The 21,304-nt window shown below is 39.2% G+C and overlaps 1 protein-coding gene across 1 annotated transcript in view; it reads left to right on the forward strand.

The window, feature by feature from the left end:
* Window positions 1–6,609: 6,609 nt before the first annotated feature.
* The window catches only part of LOC127644608 (alpha-N-acetylgalactosaminide alpha-2,6-sialyltransferase 3-like), a 131,501-nt gene continuing 116,806 nt past the window's right edge, over window positions 6,610–21,304 (forward strand). Inside the window, exon 1 of the mRNA XM_052127871.1 lies at window positions 6,610–6,785. Within this exon, the coding sequence (XP_051983831.1) occupies window positions 6,768–6,785 (18 nt within the window). The 5' untranslated portion in view covers window positions 6,610–6,767. The remainder of the gene's footprint in view (window positions 6,786–21,304) is intronic.

Raw genomic sequence — 21,304 nt, forward strand, 5'->3', positions numbered from 1 at the left:
TCTTGAAAATGTCAGTGCTGACTGAGGCCAGCTGCTTTGCACAGATGATGACTCATGGTGAGATGCCATCAGGACTGGCAGCCTTGCTGTCACCTGCTGAGAACCTCATGTAGCCTACCACTTTGCTCAGGGAATTGCTGCAAATTATCCCATTTCATAAAAATTACTTACTGTAGCTGGTCTGGTACTAAGATGTCACAGGTTGTTAGTTCACCCAAAAAGGAAAATTCTCTCTATTCCTCGCCTATATTTTTTAGTAACATTGGGATACTTTTGATCCAAAATTATTATTATTATGCCATCCGGTCGCTGTTTTGGAGCTCTCTGTATAGAGTTGGCATAGAGTTTTGTACGTGCATCATGGACAGACCCAGGCCACTTCACGACGCAGTTTGCCGCCCACAAATTGGATGTTGATGCTGTGTTTTCCCTTATGATTGGCATACTCTCACTCCCTCTCATGAGGTGCTTGTATGTGCACAGGTTTGCAGTGAATAACCCCAATAGTATTGGGTATGTTTCCTAAAAGAGAAACTTGTGCTTGCTCTGGTCATCCTTTGGAAATGAAACAATATGATTGACTTTGCTCGCCAATGCGGTTGACACAGATTTCACCACATCACAGACAGTTGATTTGTTCACTCCTATATTGTCACCAACAACTTGGTAGAAAGTTCCAGTTGTATAGAAGCACAGAGCAATGAGGACATGTTCTTCCACAGACAGAGCGTGACTCCTTTGGGTTCTGCTTTGAAGTTATGGCCTGATAAGTTCTGCAATGTACTTAATATCAGCATTCCCAAAGCGAAACCGAGCATACAGTTCCTCGGTGGTGTACTGCTCCATGGTTTTGTATGCTCAGCATACACCCTTTGATGAAATTCTCTCCTTCCAAACTGGTGGTGGCGATGGACAATGCCTGCCATGTCAGAGCCTCTCTGTAAATCCTCTGAGAAAGACTGAATAAGATGACTGTGATTGGTCATTTCAACCACACACCCAGTAAACATCAATTAGCTGATGAGCTTTGGCTGGTGTTCACTTAATTCAGTCAAGACCAAGGCCTATAAACTCAACATTCACTACACCAAAGAGGTGCTACCATAGACTCAAAAGGACCTACTTTCACAGTTGCAGAAACCCATGCATTGCTGGAGGGTGTTAGGCACCATTATGTAGGAAGTTTTAATTCTACTAAGGGTGGATAAGTGTCTAACAAAAAGAAAAAAGCTATTTGGGATGAAATCACCCAAAATGTGAATGCCATTGGGTGTGGCCAGAAGAGGACTACAGAGCAAGTGAAATTTAGATGGAAAAATCTGAAGGCCAGGGCAACAAAGGACCACGCTGAAGCAAAATGCACCCAAACAGGCAACAGGCCCTTTAGGAGAGGTGATTACACAGATGTGGTTCTTGACATTATTGGAGGTAGAAACTTTCAGTTTCTGGATTCCAGCTAACCAAAGACTTGAGATCCAACTCCTAAAAGCACAAATAAACAGCTCTAAACGTTCTTTATTTTGTTTTACTATTGGACATTTAGCCTTTTAATGATTTAAAACACATGTTCAAACTGGCCTTTCTGCCTGTTGTTCTTGTAGCCTACATTATGATATGTAGTCCCGTTTAGAGCACTGGTAATCTAGATTTGGTAATCTTGAAAAGTTTGTATCTGGATCAGGGTGATCCAATCCAATGTTGCTTTGAAAAACTGACACACATTTATTACCTGATCCTGGATAGAAAAACATGGGATTTCCAAATCTGAAACATTCTGATCCAGATTATACTTTTTGAACAACCCCAGTGGTTTAATATATATCTTCAGATGCGATATGGCAGTTGTGGTTGAGAAATAGATCAATATTTAAGTCCTTTTTTTTTATTTTATTTTTTTTTTACAACAAATCTCCACTTTCACATTCTTCTTTTGTTTTTGGCGATTCACATTATTTGTGCATATCGCCACCTACTGGACCGTGAGGAGAATTTATTGTAAAAAAATCGCCTGCACTTATCACATTGCATTTGATGATATGTCCTTTTTGAACCGTCCAAGTTCTGACCACAATTCACTTGCATTGAATGGAAAAACCGAGCTGAGATAATGATGAAACGATGTATGTTGTGTAAAGTGCTATACAAAAAATAACTTGACTTGAGATATTCTTCTCATTACCATTGTTTGTGCTCAGCAGGTGAAACAAAGTCATTCACATCTGGAATGGCATGAACGTGAGTAAATGATGAGAGAATTCCTTTAATGCAAAGTATGTCCTTTTCTCATAACAGCAATGCAGTTGTCAGTCAGTGCTATAAGGCTGCTATATGTGAAGACTTTTGTGAGAAAATGTGATCCTTGCAATCACTGATGGTATTGGAACACTTCTCAATAAAACATAAATATCAGGTCAGATTTATTAAAAATGTATTTGTTTTGAGCAGGAGCACCAGATTAACCACACATACTTTTTGCAACATGTATTTTGAAACATAAAAATCAATGAATGCTTTGCAAGGGAATTCAATAATTCAGCATACTTAGCATTTCAGTGAGCAAGTCTGTCCCTGCAGTAATTAATCCAAGAGACTGGTTTCAATCTCATAACTGTGATCATATGAGTTGAAATTTCTCATATTTACTGCATGTTATACACTAGATGTCACCAAAACATACTCTCTAATTTTGCTAGAACTGACACAACCTTTGCTTTCCTAAAGCTGTTGCAGTAATGCCAGTTTACCATAGCTAATGCAGGACATCACTAAAAGCACATTTTGAATACTAAAACTTAAAAATCAAAGCAGTCCTGTCTCATACTGAATCCAAAAACATTTTATACAAACTGCTATATTTTTTATTTACCTGTGTCAATTTCAGTTCATTAACAACCTAAATAAAAACACACTATTTCAATCTGAAAACTATATTATTATTGAAAATGATTCAGAATTGAATGGGATTCTTGAATGTAATCTTTATAACTGACTGAGAGATATTTTATCAGTTGCTTTACATTTTACAGTAATTGCTATTTAGATTAGAATTGCTATTAGATTCTATGTACTATAGAGTCAATAGCAAAGCCATATAATATCTGTGATATAATTGTAATATTACACATCCAATGTCAATATAGTTTAATGCAAAGTAAAAATGGGCTTTCCCACCAAAAGTATTTTTATGCTATATAATCTGAGTGCTGCAATGTTTTAGGAAACACCTCTATTTATTTTACAAATACTTTCCCCTGAATTGTTATTGATTAATTAAGGATGCATTTACAACTAGTACAACACTTCAAAACTATGCTCTAAGAAAAACTGGATTTTAAAATGTTTTCCATGGACAAACCCTCTTTCAAAGAACCTTGGAAAAGCTCTATTTTAAATATGCACATCTCAAAAACCCATGTATACTGTACATTTGAATAATTTGTTTTTAGGGAACAAGTCTAAGCTATGAGTCTACAACTTTAGTTTTCTTAAACTGTCTCTTTTTGTCATCTCTGACCTTTTTAGTCAGTTTCTAAGTGAACTTTTCTTAAGGAAGTGAGAAGAGTAAAGTTTGTTTGCCTGAGGCCCAGTTCTGTTCAGTCATTAGGAGTTCTTCACAGAGCATGGAGAAGAGTACACACACAGCCATGAAGATTAGCCTTATGTTAGTGCTTGGTTCCAGTCATTTTTTAAAAAGCTTAGTCCTAAAATTGCATATGACTCCCTAAGTGTCTTTTATTCACTGCTGTACTAAAATATCAGAATACTGTGGATAAATCTTGACATCATGCTGTAATACAATGAAAAATGCTTTTTGTAAATAACCTAAAAATGTACATCATGTAGTAACATCTAAATGTATTGGTTTGAAGTCAAATATAGTATTTTATATATTACAATCAAATCAAATGCATTAAACCAGTCAAAGTAATTTTTAGTAGTCAGGTTACGTAGAAATATTTTGGTCTTCTAGCCCTGTGCATGCAGTTTCTGAGAAAATATTGTCTTGCCTTATTCTTTATTAAACAGAAAAGATGTGAATTCCTGAGCATTCCTTCATTGTAAAAGGTCTGGAAAGCTTCAGAGGGGAACTTTCACTGGCATAGCTGCATTGTTACAGTCTGGGCGCACAGGGAGAGAATTACAGAGCCCTAGAGAGATCATCATTCAGAATCCATCTCACAGATCCTCACAATGCCTGAATTAACGATGAGCCAGAGTTGCATTGTGCTGGGAACGGCATGACCTTGAAAGCTGGGTAATCATGGAGAATCATTTTACTGTGACCTAGTTTAGCTTGAGTAAACATTTGCACATTTCATGTAGACTCTGCATTTTTCATGCTTTTCAGTATGTTTTAATTGTAAATTGACACTCAGTGACCACTTTATTAGGTACACCTGTACATCTACTTATTCATGTGATATTCTAATCCCATTTGCTCCTGACCCGCATCTGCATGAATTTATGCTTTGCACTGCTGCTACACGATTGGCAGATTAGATAATCACAAGTAGGTGTTCAGGTGTACCTTATAAAGTCAATTAACAGGTGTTCCATACACATATCCTTAGATAGCATTTAAATAGCCAAGTGCGTCTTGTGTGTCTACAATTATTAACATTTTTCTAGTGAACATGTGAAAATTATGCAATCTTATTAATTATGTACTAATCTCTGATAATAGTATAGTAATAAGCATATCAAAGTGCCTCAGTGCCAGGTATAGATGTATCCATGGACATCTAGACTTCTAGACTGTTTTGTAACTCCTTCATGAAGCTTTTTCCCCCCATTTTTTTTCTCTCTCCCCTTTTCTCCCCAATTTGGAATTCCAGATTCCCAATGCGCTCAAAGTCCTACTGGTGGCATAGTGATTTGCCTCAATCTGGGTGGTGGAGGACAAATCTCAGTTGCCTCCACACCTGAGACATTCAATCAGCACATCTTATCATGTGGCTTGTTGAGCGCGTTACCACGGAGACCTAGTGCATGTGGAGGCTTCACGCTATTCTCCGCAGCATCCACACACAACTCACCATGCGCCCCACTGAGAGCAAGAACCATATTATAGCAACCACGAGGATATTACCCCATGTGACTCTACCCTCCCTTGCAACCGGGCCAATTTGGTTGCTTAGGAGTCCTAGCTGGAGTCACTCAGCACGCCCTGGATTCGAACTTACGACTCCAATATGCAATATCATATGGACCACCACATTTCTGTTGGAGTTGCTTCTCTGTTAGTGTGAATTACACTGGAGCTCCAGATACATCTGAGTTTCTGCTTTATATTCTGTAATCATCTGGATTACTGGTAATCTTCATTGGCTGACAGGATATCAGCAACCTATAATTAATGTATAATTAACAAGCCACATGTAACAATTAAATAACAATAAAACAATAACAATTTAAAGACCTGTTCATTTGAATTTTACTATGGATATATTTTATTACAACATCAATGACTATTGCTAAGTTCTTCATAGTTTATATTTGATCAGCTTTATTTAAAAACAATGTCATGTTGTGTTAAAATGACTTACATGTTTTAACCAACAGATTTGTTGTTATTTTAGGAGGGGTTTATGTTTTCTAGAAACAATTAGAGTTAGACTGGTGTGAAGCTTGATGTGATCAATTTCTAGATGAACCCGGAAGGCTAATTCATCATGGGTTCCCTCAGGAATTTCCTATGGGTTTTTTGCAATGGGGGTTTTCAATTTAATTTACTAAATATTACTTAAAGATACTTGGATGTTTTGTTCAACAATTTACTGGTATGCCCAGTAATCTGAAGGTCTTCATTCCTAAAAACCAATGTGAAATATGTGCTGGAGAGAAAACCATGAAAATTGAACAATATGAATAATAATGAATAATTATGATTGATTGACAAATACATTATAAATCATGCCATTTGGTTATAGCCTCTTCCATTTTTATAAATATGTGTTTATCTAATTAAATTGTTGATTTAACTGAAATGGACTTGTTCCAGTTGTCTTGATGATGGAAAGCCATTGTGAATGTGTTGAATCATACTGCAAAAGCATGTAAGCAAGGCCCCACTTTTGACCCTATATTGTGAACTTAATTTGACTGAAAACTTTAAAGAGTGTAACATAAATGCAAATATGTTTTATTTATTCAAATCTGCCCATCTCTCATATTGCATACTATTTGAATTACATTTTATTTTACAATGTCAATGTTACATATTGCATGCTTCCATTATTAATTAATTACTATAGTAATAGCAAAAAACAATGTGTATCACCATAAATTACACTGATAGTAAATGCATCTCATATTAGTACGTGGTACTTTCTTGTGCACACTAGCATGTAATTATCAAATAGAAAAACAAAACGAATGGTGTTAATTATAGTATTCCTGCGTATTACATACTGTAAGTACATTGTCTTAGATCACATTTTTATCAATAATGAATCTTGAAACATTGTGGAAGTACTTCACTGTCACTCAGGCTGGACACGCACAAAATCAGTCACATGATAAGAGGGGCGGGGCTTTCGTCACCATCAGCCAATAGGAATGCACGTTAACCCGAGCGCTTCGGATCAGGGAATCGAGCATGAATAACGGTACGCGACACTATTTACTAAAATGTTTCACCGCCACACCAACGTCGGACATTCTTGGTGGCGCATATAAATAAAACAGTAAACACCCAATATTGTCCTTTCCGTCTGTAACCTGAAACAAGCACTCCAACGCTGCAAGCTATTTATTCAGCCTGTAAGATGGCCTGGATCTGGAAGGTAAGTCGAGCAGCTGATGGTTTATGCGCTTTATATTCAGTATGTATTAATGTATATAAAGTGTGCTGTTAACACATGCACAGATTTAATTTTAAATGCTGGTGTTTAAATACTTAAGTCTCGTCGGGAGCGAGACGTGGAGATGTATGCATATATACATATTTATATCTCGCTCCTCTTTTAATGAATGTTACTGTATGTCGTGTTGTTGTTCAAAAGCGACACGTGTGTTCACCCAGTTTGCTTACAGTTTACAACCAGATTTATTCATAATTTATGCAATGACGGAGCATCATGTATCGACACAGGCAGATGATGGTGTCTGATTTTGCAAACTATCATTATTGTGTTTTCATTGTATTGGGAAAGGCACATGCCAACATCAAGTTATTAGTTGTCTGACACATTATTACAGTCTGAGGAAAATATGCATGGTTTTAGTAAATTCTCCTTGATGAAGATTCTCATGCATCTTAATAGTTTTTTTGATGTCATGAATTATTCTGTCCAATATGATGTGAAGAAGGACATCAAATTGGATCCAGGCTGATTGCATTTACAAACTTGCTCAAATAATTTGAATCCACTGACACATGAAAAACTGTGAAGCTTTGAGAATTTTGGTCCAAAAGTTTACCAGCACCAAATTAATGTTGTTTGCAATTACAAATATATTGGTAGCACTTCATAGTAAATTTGTTAACATTAGTTAATGCATTAGGAATCATAAACTAACAGCAAACAACATATTTTTACAGGATTTATTCATCTTTGTTAATGTTTATTAATATAAATACATTTGTTCATTGTTAGTTCATATTGCATTAACTAATGTTAACATATACAACTTTAGATTTTTTTTTAAATGTGTTAGTTAGTTTAAATTAACATGAACCAAGATTAATAAATGCTGTAAAAGTATTTTTATTGTTAGTTAATGTTAACAAATGTTGTTAAAGGGATAGTTCACTCAATTTCTCTCATCATTTACCCTTTCTTCAGCTGAAAACAAATTAAGATTTTTTGAATCTCAGAACTGTAGGTCCGTACAATGCAAGTGAATGGGTGCCAAAATTGTGAAAGTCCAAAAATCACATACATCAGCATAAAAGTAATCCAAACAACTCCAGTGTTTAAATCAATATCTTCAGAATCAATATGATAGGTCTGTGTGAGAAACAAATCACTTTTACATTCTTCTTCTTGTTTTTTTGGTGAATCACACTCTCTCACACCCCCTACTGAGCAGGGAGAAGTATTTCAAGCAAAAAAGGACTTAAATATTTATGTTTCTCACCCACACTTATCATATCACTCCTGAAGACATGGATTTAACCATTGCAGTCTTATGGATTACTTTTATGATGCTTTGATGTCCTTTATGGAGCATCAAAATGTTGGCACCATTCACTTGCATTGTATGGACCTACAGAGCTGAACTATTTGTCTAAAAATCATAATTTGATTTCTGCAGAAGAGAGAAAGTCATACACATCTGGGATTACTGAGTCATGAGGTGAGTAAATGAGAGAATTTTCATTTTTGGGTGAACTATCCCTTTGTCTAATATTAACATATAGAGACTTACTGTAAAGTGTTTCCAAAATATTAGCTTAAACTATTTAAATTGAAGTGGCAGCAAGAACAAACATACAAAGGAAGTTGATTTACTTTCAAACTTAATTAATCGGAAGACAAATGTGGCAATTTTAGTGTGTGTTAAGAAAGTTTTGATGTGACCCAGTATTTGGTCTTAAAAGATAATATTCGGGAAACCTGCAATTCCTAATGGCACAGAAATTATATACTTAAGCTTAAAGGACCCAGTTAGGGTTAGGTGTTATGGTTTAATGTGTAGATATGCATAATGCATAGTTCTTCTATGTTGTGTGTTTCACATGTTCAAAAGGAGATTGTGAATATAAAGACTTGCATGACTCACCATCACTTTACTCTGAATACAGTATTTTGTTTAGCAATCTTGTTTTAAAGCACCACACTAAACAAAAGTCGTATGGAAGCGGTGTCATATAGGTAAGTTGATCACACAGTGGCATGTTACCAGTCTGTTTCATGTGAGCCATAGCCACTGTTTCAACAAGTAACAATTTCTATTTTAAATTACAAGGCTTGTATGCCATTCATTGAAACTGAAGACGTATAATCAGGAGATACTCGTGGCCCTTGTGTAGCTATAAAAAGCCTCAGTCCGCCTACTCTCTGATAAAGAGTTGCCTTTGTCGGCCTTTTATCATTACCCTTAATCTATACGTCTGCATCAGACGGCTATCAGCAAACAGAGTAGAGGTGCAGATTAACTATTTAGAGCTACATTCTTCTAAAATTTATGTTTCAGGTTGCTTAACATGAAGTGAGGAATCCCTCTACCCTATATATTTTTATCCCCTTTTCTCCCAATTTGGAATGTCTAATTCCCACTACTTGGTAGGTCCTCCTGGTGGCACGGTTACTCACCTCAATCCAGATGGCGTAGGACAAGTCTCAGTTGCCTCCACTTCTGAGTCAATCCGCGCATCTTATTACGTGGCTCGCTGTGCATGACACTGCAGAGACTCACAGCACGTGGAGGCTCCTGCTACTCTCCGCGATTCACTCACAAATTACCACATGCCTCATTGAGAGTGAGAACCCCAAATCGTGACCATGAGGAGGTTATCACATGTGACTGTACCCTCCCTAGCAACTGGGCCAATTTGGTTGCTTAGGAGACCTGGCTGGAGTCACTCAGCACACCCTGGATTTGAACTCGTGACTCAGTTTCAATACTCGCTGAGCTACCCGGGCCTGATCCCCTTAGACCCTATTTAAGAACATTGCTTTACTTCTGGAAGCTTTTGGCAGTTTTGTTATAGTAATGAAACCTTTAGGAGCTGGGAAGAGTGTAAAGTTTGACTGAGAACCTCTTTGTAATTGCAGAGAATTAGTCTCATTGTTGTCCACTTCACATAGCTGAAGTGGTGACTTTAGCCTACTGGACACTTGGTATATAAAGTCATCAGTATATGTATACAACATTCACATTATTGAATTACAGTGCATTCAAGCAATGCTTTTTATGAATACGCACTGTGGGAATCATGCCTATGACCTTAGCGTTTACAATGTAAAAAGTGGCAACCTCCTATTGTTCCCTTAAGTAGCTATTCTACCTTATCTAACCCCTTTAAAAATGTGTTTTGTTGGTGCACATGATGGCAGTGCTCCAGGTCTACCAGGCCAAAATTCTGAAAGCAATGGACAAATCCGGTCCTGACCCGACTATGTTTAAAGAACTTTGCTCCACGACCGATTTGGCACTAAGAGCAACAAAGGCCACCGCTGGAGCGTTTGAGTACTCCATGGGAAATCTGGTCATTCTAGACATCATTCACCACGGGGAAGCCCTGCCCCCAAGCGGACTCGCACAGAATCCCTGTTCTCTCCTCCTGCTGTTCCTGTTCGGGAGATTGCTCACAATTGTTTGTCTGTGCCAAGACGGCGGGTTGCGTCCAATTCTGGACTTAAGACTTCTTAATCACAAACTGTCAAAGCACCCATTCAAAATGTTGACACAAAAGCAGATCATAGCACACATCCACCAGAACAACTGGGTTGTCTCAATAGATCTGAATGATGCCTATTTTGATATCCTGACCATTTCTCATCACAGATGCTTCTTGAGGTTCACATTTGAGGAGACGGTATGTCAATTCAGAGTCCTGCCGTTTGTCATTTCCCTCACTTCATGCACATTCATGAAATTTGTGGATGCAGCTTTTGCCCTTCTGAAAGCGGAGGGGCTGCGCATACTCAATTACCTCGATGACTGGCTTATTTTAGCACAGGCCACTGCACTCACACAAGGACAGGTTTCTCGCACTTTTGAATAAACTTGGTTTGAACTCTGTAATAATGCACGTTTCACTCTCAGCCGAGATAATATACTCGATATGCAGCACAGCAGCAAGTTTCTAATTGGGCAGGGCTCTGCCTCTGAAATGCTTTCAGAAACTCCTCGGACTTATGGCAGCCACAGCGGCGGTCACTCCCCTTGGTCTATTACACATTAGTAACACATGCATGGCTCTACGGGCACCATCGTATTGTAGTCACCAACCACTGTCTATCTGCAATAGCACCATGAACAGCTCTGGGGTTTTACCGGCATGGGGTCACCTTAGGTCAGGTTTCCAGATGCAAAGTAGTCACTACAGTTGCATCCAACATGGGCTGGGGTGCGTTATGCGATGGCTGCCTGGTATTCGGGGAATGGACGAATGTGAAATGGACCTGCCACATCAACCCCTGAGATATTGGTGGATATTTTAGCCCTAAATGAATTCAGGTGAAAAGTGACAGGGCATCATATTCTGATTTGCACTGACAACAAGCCGGTAGTGGTATACGTCAATCACCAGGGCGGTGTGCGAACTCCAGCAATGATGACACTCACGCAGCAGCTCTTCAAATGGAGCTGTGAGCGTCTCCTGTCGTTAACCCATGTGCCCGGACCCCTGTATTTCGGAGTGGACATGCTCTCTCGACAGGGAGTGATCCAAGGGAAATGGAAACTCCACCCCCTGATGGTCACGGAGATCTGGAACAGGTTTGCGAGGGCGACGATAGATCTATTCGCCTCCCAGGAGACCTCTGTGATATTCCATGACAGACCAAGCCCAGTTGTGGGTGGATGCTCTAGATCACAAATGGCCAGCGGGTCAAAAGTATGCATTCCCCCCGCTGCACCACATTCCTCTGCTCCTCTCAGGGAGGAAATGGAAACAGTACTACTGAGTGTTCCGAGGTGGCTGAATCAACCGTGGTTTCCAGAAATAGTGGAGCTCCTATATGCGCAACTGTAGGAAATCCTACTGAGGTGGGACCTTCTTTCTCAGGCTCAAGGCTCGATTTTTCAACTGTGGTCAGAGTTATGGAATTTACATGTGTGTCCGTTGAGCAGGTCGAGTCGGATGAGGAAGACCTCTCACAGGTGATAAAGAATACAATTTTGCATGCTAGAGCCCTATCTACAAGACGGCTCTATGCCTGCAAATGGAATGTGTTTGTTAAATGGTGCAAAACGTGATGTAACAATCCCGTTAATTGCCCTATTTCTGTCATTTTGGATATTTTACAGGATCGCTTAGATGCAGGTCTTACTCCCTCTATGCTAAATGTATATGTAGCTACAATTTTGGCAAATCATACAGCTGTAGGGGACATGCCCGTAGGTAGACACTGTTTCGTTGTCAACTTTCAAGGCAATTGAATCCTCCCCACCCAGCTACAATCCCTACATGAGTACCTGGCCTTGGTTCTGGATTGCACTGTTTAAAGCCCCCTTTGAACTGATCGAGACTATTGATCTACATTCTCTTGCCTTGAAAACAGCTCTCTTACTTGACCTGGCATCCGTTAAGAGGGTGAGTGATCTGCAGGCATTCTCAACGCATCTCTCATTTTACAACCATGACGTGCATTCGGTAGTTTCACAGATATTGTCTGTGCAGCAGCATTAATTCATTGTGTTCTTCTAGGTCTGCTTCGAGAACTCAATGAATTCACTTCGCTCCCGGACTGCACACACCGGTGCTCTCCTAGGACCGCTTAGCATTTTATATTCAACAATGCAATTCTCTGCCCTTCATGAAAGCACCATCATACTTAGTTTATACTGCCTAATTACACTACATGCAATATCTCTTATGTCTCGGCTGTGCTTTAGACATTTGAATGTAAAGCAGTGCACACTCTGGCTATACCGCTTGAATATATATTTACTGTGTTTTCCAAACAAATACATTAATATACTTGTGTCTCGGCCACACCTTAGACACTCATTCTCTGGTAAAAGATTTCCCTTAGTGGAACTCCGCTCCACTACTGGGCCGTGCACCTAGCTGTGTTCAACTGGAGACTGATAGTGCTATGCCGCCCGCTTATATAGAGAGCTGAACGACACACGCTCAATGTCATTGGCTGAGCAGGTGCGAACTCCATTGGCTCAAGTCAGTTGCATCTGAATTGGCATGATCCAATTGGAGTTTTTCTCATAAGCGTTAGTGGCACATTGTCTCTTTCCCTACATGTCAGGGAACCAAGGTTACATACGTAACCAGAGATGTTATTTTCACAGTAAACCAGGATTAATTTAATCCATGAATGAAAGTGTCCAATAACAGGGCAGTTACTGAGATTAAGCAAGTAGTATTCAGATGGTCATGTGATGCTAACATGGCTGCCCCCATGATGCGCCCCTCCCCCATGTAGAATAAATGAGCTTTTATAAGGTTACTGATATGACTGAAATATCTCACATGAGTGGTCATGAATTTATACTTATTTTTCAAAATTACTATACATTTCTTTAGAAGTAAAACTTCCAAAAAAGAAAAAATTACTGTGTGCGCCTTTAAAAACTGAATGGTTTCCACTAGACCTCTCTCCTCCAAACACAATGTTTGTCCTACTTTAAATATATAATGTTCTTTAGACAATTATGGGCTGAGTGGATTTAGACTTGATTGAAATCAAATTGATGTGGGTATTGGAAAAAATATTGTGGTAATAAATTGATGTGGGTAATTTGTGTAATATATTTTAGAAAGTATTAATTAAAATACTTCCAAAGATCCACATTTTGATGGGTTTACACAAATCTCTATTAGGCTTTTCAAAATAAAAACGCTTTTTTTTGGCACGCATTGAGATAAAACACGATAGCAGCGAAATGCAACTTGTCATGCAGCACAGCAAATCTTTAAGTCTTTTTTTACCATACGACTGCATGATCTTAGCCCAATTAACCAATTTAAACATTGCACACATTGTCTTCGGAGTAATCCAGCATCTACTCACTTACAGTTTCTTCACATCCAGGGTTTTATATACTGTAAAGTTAATGCTGCTGCATATTTAAGGGATTCTACAGTGAAAAACATTAGGGATACTGGCAATTACATTATTATAATGGATGTGCTTAATTCTATTTCAAGGTGATGCACATTTGATTTCTCACTACTTGTCTTCTAAGGCTGAAGTACATTTTCTGGTGGTAACATTGGCCACAGTTTAAGTCTGGTTCTGAAGCATGGCACATACTAAAATCTACTAAAATCAAGCTTAAATGGTTGCAGGTTAGAGGAATGAACAAGTACTATACACTTTATCCCTCCAGTAAGATTATGAGCCATTTTGTTGTTTGCTCCATCCAACAGGAGCTCCTGATGTGTTGCTGTGCGAGATTCTTGATTCTCCTTATGCTAACTCAAGTTGTGTTCAAGAGGTAGAGAAAGACCTCTCATTACTCATCTACTTGTGTGGCTGTTTAAGGATTTACACTTCTGACCATATGCACTTGAACAGTGCCACTACATATGTGAATCCAGAAAAAACTTTATATGTTTTTAATGAAGTATACATTCTTATGTATGGATTTTGGTTTGGGCATGATAATATGGTGTTATGTATTGCTGCCCTTATTTTGGCATTTATTTCTGGCCCAGATGCTAATTGTATATATGTATGTATATATATATATATATATATATATATATATATATATATATCTATATATATATCTATATATATATATATATATATATATATATATATATATACATACACACTGGCGACCAAAGGTTTGGAATAATGTACAGATTTTGCTGTTTCGGAAGGAAATTGGTACTTTAATTCACCAAAGTGGCATTCAACTGATCACAAAGTATAGTCAGGATATTACTGATATAAAAAAACAGCACCATCACTATTTGAAAAAAGTCATTATTTATAAAATCTAGACAGGCCCCTTTTCCAGCTGCCTTCACTCCAACACCTTATCCTTTAGTAATCATGCTAAATTGCTAATTTGGTACTAAAAAATCACTTGCCATTGTATAAAACACTGCTGGAAGCTATTTGGTTCGTAAAATGAAGCTTAACAATGTTTTTGTGTTTGTTTTTGAGTTGCCATAGTATGCAATAGACTGGCATGTCTTAAGTCCCTGCCTTTTGTACACACGCCCATCGCTACTACCGATAGGACGGTTTAGTGAGGTCCTCGGATCGGCCCCGCCGGGGCTCCTCGCGGGCCTTGGCGGAGCCTCGAGAAGACGATCAAACTTGACTATCTAGAGGAAGTAAAAGTCGTAACAAGGTTTCCGTAGGTGAACCTGCGGAAGGATCATTACCGAAGGCTCCAGAGGGCGAGAAAGCCGGGCGGAACGAGCCACATAGAGTGAGGCCGAGGCGGGGGTGGTGGTGTCCCCCCATCCGAGGCAGACCGCGGCGGTCCATCCTCAACTGTGCGAGGTCACCCGTACAACACGGTGCTACGCCGGCGTGGCCACTGCCGCGTCTCCTCGCCCCCCCCCCCCACGCGTGACCGGACGCCGTCCTCAGGCGGCCCGCCGTGGGTTCATGCGTGTGTACAAAGGGCAGGGACTTAATCAACGCGAGCTTATGACCCGTGCTTACTGGGAATTCCATATTAGGTCATGTTAATATTAGGTAAAAAAAAAAAGAAACAGTTTTCTCTAGAAACTCATCAGTCAATCATTATTTTGAGGAATGAAGGCTATATAATGCTTGAAATTGCATTGTAGAGGAAAACTGAAGATTTCATACAAAGGTGTACACTACAGTCTTCAAAGTCAAAGGACAACTGACTCTAACAAGGACAGAAAGAGGTGTGGAGGGCCAGATGTACAACTAAACAAGAGGATAAGTACATCAGAGTCTCTAGTTTGAGAAATAGACACCTCACATGTCCTCAGCTAACAGTTTCATGTACAACAGTAAAGAGAAGACTTATGAGAAGAATTGCAAAGAAAAAGACACTTTTGAAAAAAAAAACAAAAAAAAACAAATAGTGTGCAAAGAAACACAGATATTGAACAACAGACCATTGGAAAAGAGTGTTATTGATCTTAAACCCATGGAGCATTTGTTGGAGCAGCTAGACTCTAAGGTGTGTGAGAAGTGTCCGACAAGATAGTCACATCTATGGCAAGTGCTCTGGACAAACTGACAGCTAAAATGTCAAAGATCTGCAAAGCTGTCATTGCAGCATGTGGAGGATTTTTTTGATGAGAACTCTTTGAAGTAGTTTAAGTAGAATATTTTTTTTTTTTTCAAATTGTAATTGTTCACGTTATGAATATTCCGACTATAAATTGTGATCAGTTGAATGGCACTTTGGTGAATAAAACTGCAAAAGATCCTACTGTCAAGGACCTGAAGTTTGCAGATGGCACCATAATCATCAGCCTCATTCGTGACAGTGACAAGTCTGCATACAAATGGGAGGTTGGTCAGCAGGCTGACTGGTGCGGTCACAACAACCTTGAGCTGAACACACTCAAAACAGTGGAGATTATAGTGGACTTCAGTAGAAATCCCCCCGCACTCCCCCTAACCCCACCATCCTGAACAGCACTGTGGCAGCAGTGGAGTCATTCAGGTTGCAGGGCTCTACCATCTCTCAGGACCCGAGAGTCTTCATTGTGTAAAGGGTCAGCAGAGGTTGTACTTCCTTCACCAACTGAGGAAGTTCTACCTGTGACAGTAGCTGCTGACACAGATCTCTTTGGTCATTATTGAGTCTGCCCTGTGTACATCTATAACTGTCTAGTTTGGTTCAGCCACCAAATCAGACAGAAGGAAACTACAACAGACATTCAGAACTGCTGAGAGGATGATTGGTGCACCCCTGCCCACCCTCCAAGACCTGTATGAGTGAAGAGTGAAGAAACGTGCAGGTAGAATCACTCATTTTTAGAATCATAAAAAATAATATAAAAGAACCATAAAAACACAATTAAAGTAGTTCATATGACTCATGCATTTTATTCAAAGCCACTTGAAGATGTGTGATAGCTCTCTGTATCACAAAAGGCTGTGCTTTATAAGTAAATATATAAAATGCACACGCAGCTCCAGAGCGTCAATGAGTGGCAGTGCTCTGTTTACACACACACTTGCGGGTATTTTTAGCCTTCACAGCGGTGCGCAATATTTGAGCGCTACTCATGAACAACATCTCAGATGTAAATGTTCAATGTTCGTTTCACTTATAATGTGTTTAGTATAGCGTCGGAGGTGTATTTTACCAGAATTTGATTAAGAAGCGAAAAATTTGCCTAAAAACAGACACACTTACAGGACTTCCTGGGGAGTGAACAGACTCAAAAGAATCGAGTCACTAAATTGAATAGTTCTAGATTGGTTTCAATTTAAGTTGAGATTACTTGTTAAATTTAAGTTGATTACCATAAAAAATTATGAGTTAGCTTGCTCAATATTTCAAGTTAAGAGCAATAAATATGCAGGAGTAGCACAAAATCAGAATCTCACAGTTTTGCTTACTTAAACTAGTAATTAATATAAAATAGTATTAACGTAATTAAATGTAACTGATTACCTGCTAACTTATTTGGGTTTACAGTGTAGACTTGAGATGTTTGTTATAGTAATTCAAGTAATTCACTGATACAGAGATGCATTTTTTTTTAAAGAAAAAGTTTGTAAAGCTCCAGAGGTAGGATATTTAAAAAGTGCATTTTCCATCCTGAATCCAGATGTTGTGGTTTTTCAAGCATGAACCTCTCCGCTATCTATCTGAGAAGATACAAGTTGTCTGAGACAGCAGATTCGGCTTGTGGATCTGGTTCTTTTTAGTCTTTAAAGGAAAAGTTCACTCAAAAATGACGATTCTGTCATTATTTATTCACCCCCAGGTTGTTCACACTTGTATGACATTTTTTTTGTTCTGTGCAACATAAAAGGCACATTTTTAAGTAATATCCTGGCCACCCTTTTCAATATAATGAAAGGGGAATGAGGCTTTTCAAACTCAGTGACATTAATATGTGTTTAGGATATAATAAAAGTAGATTGTATTGCTTCTGCAAAGTAGTCTGGTCTTCCTATGCCATATGATAGCTTTTATGTGGTGAACAGGCCAAAATTTTAACTCTGAATTGACCTATATATGTATGTGTTGCACAAAAAGGCCATTTGATGCCAAATGCATCTTGGATGGAAAGTTTTACAGTGAACAACAACTTAGATTTGATCAGTTTCTCACACAAAGCTATCAAATGACTTTATTACTGTACGTTCACACCAGAAGCGGTGAGAGCGTCAAAATTCGCTCTGGCTGCCCTGCCTTCGACGCTCGTGGACGCTCTGACGTAGTTGAAATAGGCGGCAACGTTTGTTCAGAATGCTTTGTTTTGTGAACTATATTTAAAGGGGCCGCAATTTAAACATCCAGACATGTCGACCATTTACCGACCTATCACAAATAGCATATATCCTCATGAACTCTTTAAAATGTGAAAATAAGAAATTAAAATTATAGTTGTTTGTTATCAAAATAAAATACATTTGTAATAATAACTGTGGTCTTGGTTGTTTTATATCCCTGTAAGCAAACAGGGACAGATCATATATTACAGGGAAACCCGTCACGGCAATAATTAGTTTCTCCTCCATTTTATCTACGGAACTAATGTTTGGTGGGAACCAAAGTTTACACGGTTGTGTTCTCTAGACTTCTCTAGAGCGGAGCACTTCTATATTCCAATTGGTTGCCGCCGAACCGCGTCAAAGCTCATTACCATAATGTTGACTGCACTTGAACTTCCATCTGACACCCACGCCGCCCAAGACTCGCCACGCCGCTTCTCGCCGCCGAGAGACGCTGGCTGTCATTGAAAATGAATGACTTCCGGTCGATTTGACGCTCTCGCCGCCTCTGGTGTGAATGTACGGTTAGTCTTGGAGTACAGCTCACAAGTCATATGGATTTCTGTGTGTGACAGGGTGGAGGGCCGGGTGTGTGAATCATGACCCGGCCCCGCCCTCTCACATTGTGTGTTTTATAAATCCTTAATTATTCACCTTTTGTGTTCAGGTTTATAACATGATGGTGACAAAATGATGACAGAAAGTACATTTTTTGACTTAAGCTCTTAAGTCAAACAGTTCTCTCTAACATGCAAATCAAGACTGACTTGGCCCTTACATTGTACTCTCAGGTATACTTGCTTAAATACCTTCTTGTTCATTAGAATGTTTTATTTCTGTTTTTCCTGTCATAGGGAGGAAGGATCAAAAAGATGTAAAAAGTATTTGGTGGTAAATCCAATGCATTCCCAGATAAAATATTGCCAGTTCTGGCTTAGTATTTCTCTGTCAGAGTAGCTATTTCCTGAAACAGATGGTCATTGCTGGGTAGCTACCTCAAGTACACAATGTCCCAGATCTAAATGCGCCACGATAATTTCCCGAGGCAGCAACTGAGCTGATATATGTGGCCGGGCAAAGTTCCAGGTCATTCGAAATATGAAGCCAAAGAAGTACATCAGCAGATGAGAACCTTTTTGTGTAACCCACAGCAGGAATAATTGGAGTGCAATTCTTTTAAGTGCACAGTGTCAGTGAAAAGCTCAGTATTCACAATAATCACCCACAGAGCTGACAGACATTATCTTGGGCTTGGAGAACAGCACATAAATCATTGGCTCTGTCAACTGTAGCAAGCGAGATTTCAAAATTTGGCAAAAATTATTGTATGTGGGTGTTTGACATTGAAGCAAGAAATGTTAGGAAAACAAATAGACAGAGTGTGGACATGAAATCACACAGGAAATCGACATGCACCTCAAATCAACCTCATTTAGCCAAATTACTTACAAACGCTATCTCCCATTAGATATTTTTGCATCAATTCAAGCGTGAACACATTTTCCTTCAGTTCTATTAATAGTGCATTGAGAGAGCAGCCTCCGGGGCAACCTGGAAGCGATTCGAACGTTGCATTTTCACACTGAAATTACATATTTACCCCAATGACAGTTAGGTTTATGTTTGGGATTTTGGTAAGGGGGTAGATTGAATAAAATATGCATTTCTGTTGACCGTATAACATTCTCACATTAACTAAATACAACTTGATTTTGGTGCCACTCTGTGAACATTTTACCCAGAAATTGGAGCTTACATGTGCCATACATTCAAAAACACTTCCAGCTTCAGCCACTGGGGGCAACGATTTGAATTTCGGTAAGCACAGAGCGATTTCAGTAGCAGAATGTTTTGGCCTACTGTTGCCGATTTCACAGTGTGATCAGTTTGGAGTGAGAAAGGGTAACCCATGAGCTCATTTTATGCCATTTCCATATTGAAAGCCACATTATCTGGTCTTCTACTCTATAGTTATATAATATAGTTTTAATTCTCCATGATGAGCTGGGTTGGGTGGGGGAGGATCAAGTGATTATCTGTGGTGAATTTGTGACATGCTGGCTCATAGCACTACAGTGCTGTGTCATATCATCGGGATTAGATCTGCAGTGACCTGGTTTCTTGAGAGCCTTTTAAATGCTAAACAGTTCATTCTTGTAAGAGTAGGAGAACATTCAATTGTAAGTGGCTGTATGTATTAAAAAATTTAGCATGCCACACCTACCAATAGAGAAAATTATCACAATTTTCTTCCTTATATTTTCATTTTGGTGGTCATCAAGTCAAGTAATTTTGATTTGTATAGCGCTTTTCACAACACACATTGTTTCAAAGCAGCTTTACAGAAGATCCGGCATTAACAGAAAATTAAATTGTATCTTTAATATCTTAAGAGTCTTCATTGTGTAGTTTAATTAAGTGTGATTTTAAATTGTATATAAAATTCAATAATAATTATATTTAGTGGCAAGGAACACAAAACACCATAAGATGTTGGTTAATGGAGAAAAATAACCTTGGGAGAAACCAGACTCACTGTGGGGACCAGTTCCCCTCTGGCTAACAGCATGAATATAATGTCAATATTACTTATGTATAGTGCAAGTCATAGTTTAAAATTAGTAAACCATGTAAGTGTTAAGTGTCAGTGTTTAAACAAAGATTTTGTTAGAACTGTAAGATTAATGACTAATGTCTTTGAAATCCGAGTTGTACTGACACAAGGAGTCCCACTTGCCATGCACTACCCCATGCTACGTGGCTGCCGAGCCAGGTTCAAGCAGGCTGTTGAGTGCTAGAAGCAGGCTGCATGAAACCCTCCCCAACGCCCCCAATAAAAGGTGTCATATACCGCTCTTAGGTTCCCCATACCTGTACGGAAACAGGCGACATGACTTGCATGGGAGCCATCCGGCCAGCCGCGCCTTTTCTCACTCCAGCGAGGAATGCCCCAGGGTGACGTGGGTCCTGCCAGTGGGGGGACCTTACCATGGATAATACATCACAGGGAGTTGTAGCCCAACACGGAGCACTCGACTCGTGGTGGGTCTGGCTGTGAATTCCTCCGCTGAATCTGCAGCCAGAGTGCTAGGGAGGGAGAGCATCCAGGAAGCGAGAGATTGCTGGCTCACCTGGGAAAGAAGGCACACTGGATCAGCTTGGTGAAGTGCAAGAAGAACACCCGGTTGGTTGTTCCGTATTACCGAGTTCTACCGGCTCGGACCTGCCAAAACACGGGACGAGACCGACTCAACCCTGAGGTTGTAGAA

The sequence above is a fragment of the Xyrauchen texanus genome, chromosome 6 (assembly GCF_025860055.1).
Source record: "Xyrauchen texanus isolate HMW12.3.18 chromosome 6, RBS_HiC_50CHRs, whole genome shotgun sequence".
Classification (NCBI taxonomy): Eukaryota; Metazoa; Chordata; class Actinopteri; order Cypriniformes; family Catostomidae; genus Xyrauchen; species Xyrauchen texanus.